This window comes from Chrysochloris asiatica, unplaced genomic scaffold, assembly GCF_000296735.1.
Source record: "Chrysochloris asiatica unplaced genomic scaffold, ChrAsi1.0 scaffold00146, whole genome shotgun sequence".
Lineage (NCBI taxonomy): Eukaryota > Metazoa > Chordata > Mammalia > Afrosoricida > Chrysochloridae > Chrysochloris > Chrysochloris asiatica.
The window spans coordinates 8,368,488-8,379,740 of record NW_006408664.1 but is presented as its reverse complement, the minus strand read 5'-3'; the positions used below and the strand labels follow the sequence as shown (position 1 = coordinate 8,379,740).

Genomic DNA, 11,253 nt, shown 5'->3' with positions numbered 1-11,253 from the left:
ATACACATGGATCTTGCCAGATGGAATACACAGAAATCAAATTGACTACATCTGCGGAAAGAGGTGATGGAAAAGCGTTATATCATCAGTCAAAACAAGGCCAGGGGCAGATTGTGAAACAGACCATCAATTGTTCATGTGCAAATTCAAACTGAAGCTGAAGAAAACGAAAACAAGTCCACCATGAGAGCCAAAATAGTACCTTAAATATATCTGACCTGAATTTAGAGATCAGCTGAAGAACAGAATAGATACATTAAACACTAAAGACCGAAGGCCAGAAGAGTTTGGGATGACATCAGGAACATCATACAGGAAGAAAGCAGAATGTCATTAAGAAGACAAAAAAGAAGGAAAAGATCAAAATGGATGTCAGAAGAAACTGACACTTGCTCTCCAGCCTAGAGATGCTAAAGTAAATGTAAGAAATGAGTTACAAGAGCTGAACAGAAAATTTCCAGGGTCAGCTCAAGATGATAAAGTCAAATATTACATGGAAATGTGCAAAGATCTGGATTCAGAAAACCAAAAGGGAAGCACATGCTCAGCATTTCTCAAGCTGGAGGAACTGAAGAAAAAAATCAAGCCTCAACTGAAGGATTCTCTGGGTATTATTGAATGATGCAGAAAGCAACAAAAGAAGATGGAAGGAATACAGACTCACTGTACCAAAAGGAAATGGTAGCTGTCCAACCATTTCAAGAGGTAGCATATGATCAAGAGCCAATGATACTGAAGGAAGAAGTCCAAGGTGCATTGAAGGAACTGGCAAAGAACAAGGCACCAGGAAATGATGGAATAAAAATTGAAATCTTTCAGGAAAGTGAGGCAGCACTCACTCATCTATGCCAAGAAACTTGGAAGACATCTATCTGGCCAGCTGATTGGAAGACATCCGTATTTGTGCCCATTCCAAAGAAAGGTGACCCAATGGAATGAGGAACTCATCGGACAGTGTCTTTGATATCCCATGTGAGTAAAGTTTTACTAAAGGTAATACAGAAACAAACAGATGAAAGCATACACTGACAGAGAACTTCCAGAGGTTCAAGCTGGATTCAGAAGAGGCCACGGAACAAGGTATATCATTGCTGATGTCTGATGGATCTGGGCTGAATGCAGAGAATATCAGAAAGATGTTTACCTGTGCTTTATTGACTATGCAAAGGCTTTTGATTGTATGGACCATGATGAGCTATGGACAACATTGAGAAGTATGAGTATTCCAGAACACTTAATTGTGCTCATGAGGAAACTGTACGTGGATCAAGAGGCAGTTGTTTGAACAGAACATGGGAACACTCAATGGTTTAAAATTAGGAAAGGTGTGCGATAGGGTGCATTCTTTCACCATAATTTATTAAACCTGTATGCTGAGCAAATAACCTGAGAAGCTGGGTTATATGAAGAAAAATGTGGCATCAGGATATTAACTACCTGCAATATGCAGATGATACAACCTTGCTTGCTGAAAGTAAAGAGGACTTAAAACATTTACTGATGAAGATCAAAAAGCACAGCCTTCGGTATGGATTTCATCTCAATGTCAAGAAGACAAAAATCCTCACCACTGGACCAATAAATAACATTCTTATCAATGGAGAAAAGATTGGAGTTGTCAAAGACTTCATTCTTCTTGGATCAACTATCAACACTCATGGAAGCAGCAGTCAAGATATCAGATGACGTATTTCATTGGGCAAATCTGCTGCACAAGAACTTTTTAAAGTGTTAAAGAGCAAAGATGTCAGCTTGAGGACTAAAGTGCGCTTGACCCAAGCTATGGTATTTTCAGTTACCTCACATGCATGCACAAAAGCTGGACAGTGAATGAGGAAGACCTTATAAGAATTGATGTTTTTGAGTTATGATGTTTGAGGAGAATACTGAAAGTGCTATGGACTGCCAAAAGAACCAACAGATCTGTGTTGGAAGAAGTGCAGCCAGAGTAATCCTTGGAGGCCCGGATGGCCAAACTTCGTCTCTCATACTTTGGACATATTGTTGGGAGGGACCAGTCGCTGGAGAAGTAAATCATGGAAGACCCCATCAACATGGATTGGCAAAGTGGAGGCATCAATGGTCTCAAACATGGCAACAATTGTGAGGTTGGCCCAGAACCGGGCAGTGTTTCATTCTGGTGTACATAGGGCTGCTACGAGTCAGTGCTGACTCGATGGCAGCTAATAACAACTACAACAAAATATTCTTTGGAGTCCATTTTAATCACTCTGCTTTTTCAGAGAATTATCCTACTACTGAGATACTCTAATTACACCAAATATCTGAGACTTTCATGTCTTCTGCAATGTGCTTTTCGAACTCCTTTTCTATGCCAATTTTCCCCTCTTGCTTAGAATCCAGAAAAGCAGTCATGCGACAAATATTTGAGTAGCTTGTCAAGTATAGTACTTGAACATATATATGGTTTCCCTCCAAGTATGTGATTTATTTTCTGAGATACAAATTAAAATAATAATCAATACAAATGATGTATATTTATACAAGTAAGTATAACCCCAGCTACATTATAATAAAGACCTAAGAATAAAGGACTCAGAATAAAGTAATTTTTTGGTACTTTATAAAACCATATATGATATAATCTGAATTTCTTTTTAGATCTGAACCCTTCAAGAGGTCTCTTATAAATCATATGGGATTCGCTTCTGCTAACTTCTCACTATAACCCTTAGATAGCTGTTGTTATCTAAGATCAAGTTGTTTCCAACTCATATCGACCCTACAAAGGTAAACCTAACTTTATGGTTAGCAGTCCAGTGCGTATCCTATAGTGCCACACCCTAGTTGTGTCACCCATTATATCTCTAGTTGTGTCACCACCCATTATATATCTCTAGTTGTGTCACCCATCATATCTCTTTCTCCTGTTACACTGGTTAAGCACTTTACTGTAACCAAAAGGTCAACAGTTTGCATCTACCAACTGCTCTGTAGGAGAAAGATCTGGCAGTCTGTTTCTGTAGAGATTTGTTGCTGTTAAGTGCCATCGAGTTGGTTCCAACTCATAGTGACCTGTTCAGGGTTTCAGAGGAGCAGTGATGGGTTTTAACTACTGACCTTGCAGTTAGTAGTCCAGTGCTTATCCTACATTGTCACACCAGGACTCTGTAAAGATGAATGGCCTTGAAGACCCTATGACGCAGTTCCACTCTGTCCTATAGTGTTGCTGTAATTGGGAATCAACTTAGCAATAAATTTAGTTTTGATTTGGTATAAATCGTTTTAAGAATTTTGAATACATTTAAAGAAATAAAATAATATACCATGTTAATCCAAAGCAGCAAATCAGAGTTTCTACATGAGGCAATAAATACAGTGATAAATAATGTATATTGCAACCTCTTGGCTAAACTCTATAAAATTATACATTAAGCTTTAACTTAGTCAAAATACAGCAAGTACACAGGACTCATTCTGTTCAAACAAATATGAAAAAGACAAAAACATACCCTTTCTTCACTCTGGCAAAATCAAATGCCATCTGTCTGTAAGAAAAAGCCTTTTCATTTAAGTATCTACTGTAGCGCCTTATGAAGGTAGACATATCATAACCTGTGTGGGAGAGAATGACACTGATTAATGAAGTACCTTCAATTGTGCTTTACTTAGTAGTAAAGTTTTTACCTCTCTAAATGGAGATAGTTCTAGAAAAATGTCAGTAAATGCATTCGATGCTGGCTTCATTTAAACTCTATGCTATTTCCAGGTAAAACCACTTTTGACATGAGACATACCAAGACTATGCAAGTTAGTTATATTATTATCCTGTACAGTCTTTTTAATGTTTTCATATTGCCCACACTTTCATTCACTGTTTCAAATAAAAGCCTGTTTCAGACTTAATGCAGTTGTCCATCTGGTAATTAGCCACTGGCTTGGTTTGCTTGCCTTATACATAGTAGATAATCAGTATATATGGTGAATGATTGTCATTCAAACCCTATTACTTACAAACAAAATTTCTTTTGAGACTGTTATCACTTGCTTTGTTCTCAATTGGGAAAGCATTTTTCATTTCATGTCTCCTTCATCTTTATAAGAAACAACTGTGTGTCTAGCATACTCACTGTTACACTTGATGGCAAATTTTGAAAATGACAAGAATAAAATTAATGTATCTTACATGCTGAGTTGCCTAAAATTAAATATTTTAAAGATATTTTATGATTATTTTTACATTTTATCTTAAATATCCAGAAGAATCATTAATTCCAATAGTTTTAGATCAATGACTACACTATAAAAATGTTTTTTAATTTTATATCAAAAGCACAAAAATTATAAAAGAAGTGTTTCAGATCTGACTTTGTCTGTAATAACTATTATTTAAAACATATCACAAAAGTAGTCTCACCATGGGATCCACTTTTATCCAAAAAGTTGCTGAGATTGAATAGTGTATTTCTAGAGGCCAAATACTGAATAAATCTCTGAAAAACAAAATTTAGAACTATGAACTACATTCCCAAATCATACCTTTAAACAATTTCTGTTACTAAAGGAAGTTTTATTACAAATACCCATGAGATCACTTTTATTTGTTTATAAAGCTTCCTAGTCTGCTGACTTTCTGTGAGGGGCAGGAGAGACTTTGAATAATATCCACTTAGTTAAAATTAAATTTTGATTGCTCACTTCTGAATGTAACAGAAACACTACAATATAATAGGAGTCATGAGGTATCCTATATAAAATGAGTAATTTTCATTTCATTCATGCTTTTCAAAACACATACATATGAAAGTAATTTTTATACAAAGGCACAAAGGAATGAATATTTCCTAAATAAAAACACACTTATAATGTTCCTTTCTTCAAACAATATTTTTGTCCATGAATATATTTACACTGCATATACAACATTTTGTTGTTGTTGTTAAGTGCCTTCAAGTTGTTTTCAACTCAAAGTGATTTTGTATAGGATTTCCGAGTAGTAGCTTGTGGGTTTAAACCAACATTTTGGTCCAGTACTTATCCCTACAGCACTACACCAGGTTTCCATACAACATTTTTAAGGACCAGAAATAGCTAATATTTTATTATTTCCAATACAATACCTATTTAATGTTTTTCAGAAAGTATCTAAGTGGAAGACTGGCATTATGCTTCCAATGATTTTGCCCCATAGATTTCTTCTCCCTTTTCTCCTAATTGACAAAAACTCAAAGAACCTTAAGACATCAAGTTTATTCCATAAAAATCTCTTTCCCCCACACAAAAAAAGTTAATTTTACAAGTTTACCTCATTTCCATGCACCATGAGATGATGTGTTGTCACTAAGGCTTTAAATACAACCACCCAGCTACTATTCGTTGCTCGCTCAAAGAGTGTGTCAGCCATCTGAGGAATATTAACATTGGTCTCATTGGTAGCCTGGATCAAATCTGTGGAAATAGAAGATACCAATCAATTATATTAATCATGGCATAAAAATATTCATTTCAAACTCCAAAATTTAAACATGCTAAGTTCAAAATGACTTTGACAGTAGCTGTTCACTAAAATTTTAAATAAATTAAAATTACTATTCTTACACACGGACACAAAAATGCACTATTTACTCAATTTATTTTTTGATTCTTGAGGTTAGCTTTTATACTGAATTCTCTTTTGTGCCCTCTTTCGAATTTCATTTCTTTGCTTCTATCAATGCCACTTTAAAAAGTATAAATGTCAGGAGAATGAATTCTCACATTAACCTTTTATTGTTAGTACAGTGTCTCAAACATGTGGACACATATTCTATTTACCACTTGAATGCAATAACGTATATGTATTCTTTGAAACAATATGTATAGATAAAAACAATATATATAGATACTTCAGTTGGACTTTCATTTTGATGTTGCTGTTATTATTAAGTTCTGTTGAGTCAGTTTTCAACTCATAGCACCCTGTATAGGTTTTTCAAGAAGTGGCTGCTGTTACTTTTCAAGAAAGCAGCAAAAAAGAAAGAATTCCACATCATATATGCATGAATTACTTAAGTTTACAAGAGAGTAAGCCTTTGCGATAAATTCGTTTTTCACTGCTACAGATTATTGTTATGATTCCAATGGCATCTTATGTGAAAGAAATATTTACATGGTGGCCAACAGGGGGTGTCTAGCACTCAGAAAATTAGATGGATGCTGTCAAAAAAATTAACTAAGTCAATCAAAGACTGTGTGCTGAGGAGCAAAAGCTAAAGTATGATGGGAAAGTGAGACTTAAAACCTCTTTCAACAGCACAGGATGACCTCTTCAGGACAATAGATAACATAGCTTCTATTACAGGCCACACCCACCTTGCAGAAAACTGCATGTGATATCCAGTTCCTCAGAAGTCCCATGTAACAAATGCAGAGACAAACCGACCTTTTCCCCACTCACAATCCACACTCAATCATTAAGCTGGGCACATTTTGTGCATTTTTCTGCTTCTGTATTATATTCCGAAATTAATAAAGTTTTAAAAAATTGAAATTCCATCACTGAAAAAGCACTTAACTTCTAAAATAATGGCCATCAATTACAGTTTTGAATTATAAATGGACCAAACCTGGCTTATGTCTTACTTTAAATCTCATTTAAGTTCCAGTCATCATCCCCACTTTCCTGAAAATCTCTTTTGTCTCTCCAACATTTTCCTCTTTTGGAATTTTATTCATCCTTCAGGAAATCTCCCCTGAATCCTTCAAAAGCAGTCCCATGTAACCTCTATCTTCAAACTTATAGGTTCTGTTCCTGCTATATGTTCAGATCAGATGTGCATGTGTTTTAACTTCTTATCATACCAAAGCTCCTTGAAGATGGTTATACCATGTCCAGTCCTTCACCATGTATAATATACATTTGTTAAGCAAAATGTACAAAAACACATGCTAGCTAAAAGTACAAACAATTCTTTCCACTACACTAGAACATTTTTTTCTGAATCTCTATATGGGACTATTTTATACTTGACATTCTGTGTCAGTCACAAATTCTCTATTTATTTATTGAACTGGGTTCTGAGGATATAGAAATGTTTTGCTAGTCAGAGGAGACACGTGTTCAGAAACAGAAAAATCTCTATAAGAAGGGTCTAGAAAGAGGTTGTGTGGTAGAGCAGAAAGAACCCAGGTCCAGAGCTCAGTTCCACTGCTGGGGAGGTTTATGTTGTTAAGTGCCATTGAGTCGGTTCTGACCCATAGCGACCTGTATAGGCTTCCTGAGGAGTGGCTGGTAAGCTTAAACCAACAATGCTGCGAATCAAACTGACTTTGCAGTCCAACACTTAACACACAGTGCTACCCACCTCATACCCTCATCCTTAAAATGAGAGGAACAATGACTACATTTTAGGATCATGCTAAGGATCACAAACAACCTAAACTGAGTAGGTGCTTAAAATAAGTGTTTGTAAAGACTGATTTACACACATTGCATTATGACCTACAACAGGGAGTTGGAGATTCCATGGGGAGCTGGAGATACTACAGTGGAGTCTGAAAGAATTCTTTCAAGCATGAGAAGGGAGAGGAGTGAGACTGACATTTGTAGCAGGTGTGCAAAGTATGTAGCAATAGAAGGTGGTGTGCCCTTGCAGGACTCTGGTGACTTGGGTGCTAGGTATTTGTGGGTAAATGGTGGGGAGAAAGTTAAGCTAAAGAGACAGGAAATGGCCAGTTATGAGACTGGCATACACTGCTAAAGTGTTGGAACGTCACTCAATGGACAAAAGGAAGCCACTGTAAGTTTGTGGGTTTTCTTTTTTTTAAGTAGAAAAGTATCGATATGATTTGATTTTTACAGTCAACCACGTTAAAGTCAAAGTTAAAAGATAAGAGTCATTTAAGTATGTCTGAGACAAAGCAGTAAAAAACCAAAAAGGGGTGATACTGAAAACAGTTGAGATAATTTATAGGAAATTCTAGAATCAGAACAAAATCTAGGGTCCAAGTGTCAGATAACAGGGTTAGCCTCAAGAAAGGACAGTCAAGGAGGTAAGAATGGGTGCTCTTGAGTAGAGATGGAAGAATCTTAACAGACATAAACTTTTTAAGAAGCATGAAGTGAGTCCATCCAAGAGTGAGAAGATTGAGAAAGATGGAAACATTGGGGAAAGCTAGAGGGTCAAGTGATGGGATTGTTAAACTGGAGAGAAGAGCCTTTAAATACTTAAATGACTAGACTCTGAATCTGGTCCAAGAGTGACTTTTACTAGTCTGATCTACAGTACACACTCATGTGACAGCATTTCTAGTTGTGTGACAGCTTGCAATCATTGCTACTCAAAATAGTCTCATAAAAACTGCACAGAACACTTTATGATAAGGGGAATATTTTATATTTCCACTGTCTAATATGGTAGCCCTGGGAAAAAGATGAAGCTTTCTGCTTCCACAACAATTTAAAGCCTTGGAAACCCTATACAGGGTTACTATGAATCAGAACCAGCACGATGGCTCTTAACAACAACAACAATATGGTAGTCACTGGCAACACTGGCTTTTGAGTACTTGAAATGTGGCCAGTGGGACTGAGTAACTGAAATTTATATTTCATCAAGTGCTTCCAGAATACAATTTCCCAAATATATTTATTTCATAGTCATATACTTCTCAATACATATTCATTTCTAAGAAGTATTCAAAATACAAATAGTTTTAAACACAGGCATCAATTTATGTATATAAGACAGCCTACTCCAAACTCCTAACATATAATTAACCAATATTTAGTCAATCTTTCTCTTTCTTTCAGCAATCTTGAGCTTTGACAAAAAACAGGTAATTCCCCACAGCATTAACTATATATTCTGTTACTGTTGTTGGTTGTTACATGTCATCAAGTTGTTTCAGACTCATAGTGACCCTGTATAGCAGGGGTGGCGAACCTTTCTCCTGACAAGGGCCATTTGGATATTTATAGCATCATTCAAGGGCCACACAAATTATCAATTTAAAAATTAGCCTGATATAGCTGGTCAAACATTTAATTAATTCACCCCTAATATACAGGGTCACTATAGGTCGGACCCACTCGACGGCACTTAACAACAACAATGTAATACCTGGAACTGTGGTTGCCTTGGCAAGCCAGACAAATGATTTCATGGATTTTATATGGTCTTATATGGAGTCCTGGTGTGGCACTGTGGGTTAATGCACTAGACCGTAAAGACAGTTTGAATTGCAAGGTCGGCACTTCAAGCTCACCAGCTACTCCTCGGAAAACCTACACAGGGCCGCTATGCATTGGAACCGATTCGATAGCATTTAATGACAACATATGGCTGGTGGAACAGATGTTCCTCACCCCTGCTGTATAGGGTTTCTGAGGAGTGGCTGGTGAACCTGTGGTTCAAACCAACTTTTTGATTGAGTGCTTATCCTACAGTGCCACACCAGGATTCCAACCATATATATTTTGTTGTTAAGTGTCATTGAGTCAGTTTGACCCATAGTGACTCTGTATAGGGTTTCCTAGGAGCCGCTGGTGAGCTTGAACCGCTGAACTTGCAATTCAAAGTGACTTTGCAGTTCAAAGTGACTTTGCAGTCCTACACATAAACACACAGTGCCATATACTGCTGTTGTTGTTAGGTGCCATCGAGTTGGTACCGACTCTTAGCAACGCAATGCATAACAGAATGAAACCCTGCCTGGTCCTGGGCCAACCTCACAATTGTTGCCATGCCTGAGCCTACTGATGCTGCCACTTTGGCAATCCATCACTTTGGGGGTCTTCCTCTTTTTCTATGACCCTCCACCTTACCAAACTTGGTATCTTTCTCCAGTGATTGGCCCCTCCTGACAATACATCCGAAGTATGAGAGACGAAGTATGGCCATCCTGGCCTCCAAGGAGCACTCTGGCTGAACTTCTTCCAAGTTTATATGGTTCATAAATTATGCTCTATCCAGTAATGTTTTAAGAACTTAATGTAAAATTATTTTTTAAATACTTGGAAATTATTTTTTAATGGGAAAATTTGCTTTTAAGCAAAGATTTCCATACTTTTATAATACTTTATTTGCTTCTTTTAAAATGTAGATTCCGTAAGAGTTATTTAACCAAATGGAAGTCATATGAATGCCGCTGAACACACACATATATTCTTAGGAACAAGCTGTAAGTTTTTCTGAAAATACAAGATACCAAAAAAAAGAAATGTTCTAACAGACAAACAGAACATAAACAATTCAAACAAATAAAATAAATGAATAATCAAAATAATAAAAGAGTTCCACTTCACTAATAAAAATTTTGAATAAAATGATACAATTTTTCACCAAATTGGCATTTAAGTTTTAAAACTATTATGTAAGAAAAGTTATTGTGAAGGAGAATATTAAAAGTACCAAGGACTGTGTTGGAAGAAGTATGACCAGGATGCTCCTTAGAAGCCAGAATAGCCAGATTTCATCTCTTATCATTTGGACACGTTATTAGGAGGGACAAGACCCTGGAGAAGGATATCATGTTTGGTAAAGTGAAGGGTCAGAGTAAAAGGGGAAGAGCCTGCCCCCCAACGAGATGGATTGGCACAGTGTCAGCAGCAATGAGCTCAAAAAACGTAGCAATAATTGTGAAGTTTGTGCAGGACTGGGCAGTGTTTCATTCTGTTGTACACAGGGTTGCTATGAATCAGTACTGACTCAATGGCACCTAACAACAACAACAATGTAAGAGAAGTACTCCAGCACACTGCTGGTAAAACTATAAAATAATAAAATTTTTCTAAAAGTGTAGGAAAACATGTATTACATACGTCTTCATTTACTCATTCAACAAATATTTGAGAGACTGCTATAGTCCAGGTACTTATAGGTAGAGGAAGAAACAAAGAACAAGGCAATTTTCCAACTGAAAAAAACTTTAAGTCTAATGGATACGCTGAAAAATTAACTGTCGAATTAGCAAATACTAATTACTGTAGGAGAAAACCCACAGTATATACATGCACATGAGCAAGACATCAAACACTCGAGAAAAACGTGAGTCAGTAAGATAGGTGAAAAAGTGTTGTTGTTAGGGTGAGGAGTTGTCATGGTGACCAGGGGAGAGAAAAACTTGTGCCAGACAGTAAGAAACGTATACACAGACAAACAGGAAACAGAGCAGTGGATGTTTGGGGGGAGCAACATCAATTTGGCTTATTGGGAACATTCATTCTAGGAATGCTTGGAGCAAGAATTACATGAGCACTATAAGATTAGCACTGGACTGTGAACCACAAGGTCAGTAGTTCGAAGCTAACAG

At 36.7% G+C, this 11,253-nt stretch overlaps 1 protein-coding gene across 5 annotated transcripts in view; it reads right to left on the bottom strand.

Moving 5' to 3' along the window:
* The window catches only part of SNAP91 (synaptosomal-associated protein, 91kDa), a 214,858-nt gene that overhangs the window by 145,198 nt on the left and 58,407 nt on the right, over positions 1-11,253 (bottom strand). For 4 of the 5 annotated variants that reach the window (XM_006870651.1, XM_006870650.1, XM_006870652.1 and 1 more), the window contains 3 exons: positions 5,267-5,409; positions 4,379-4,454; positions 3,474-3,576 (listed from right to left, as the gene is read on the bottom strand). In XM_006870651.1, coding sequence (XP_006870713.1) covers positions 3,474-3,576; positions 4,379-4,454; positions 5,267-5,409 — 322 coding nt within the window. The remainder of the gene's footprint in view (positions 1-3,473; positions 3,577-4,378; positions 4,455-5,266; positions 5,410-11,253) is intronic. The other variant, XM_006870653.1, reaches the window with a different exon arrangement.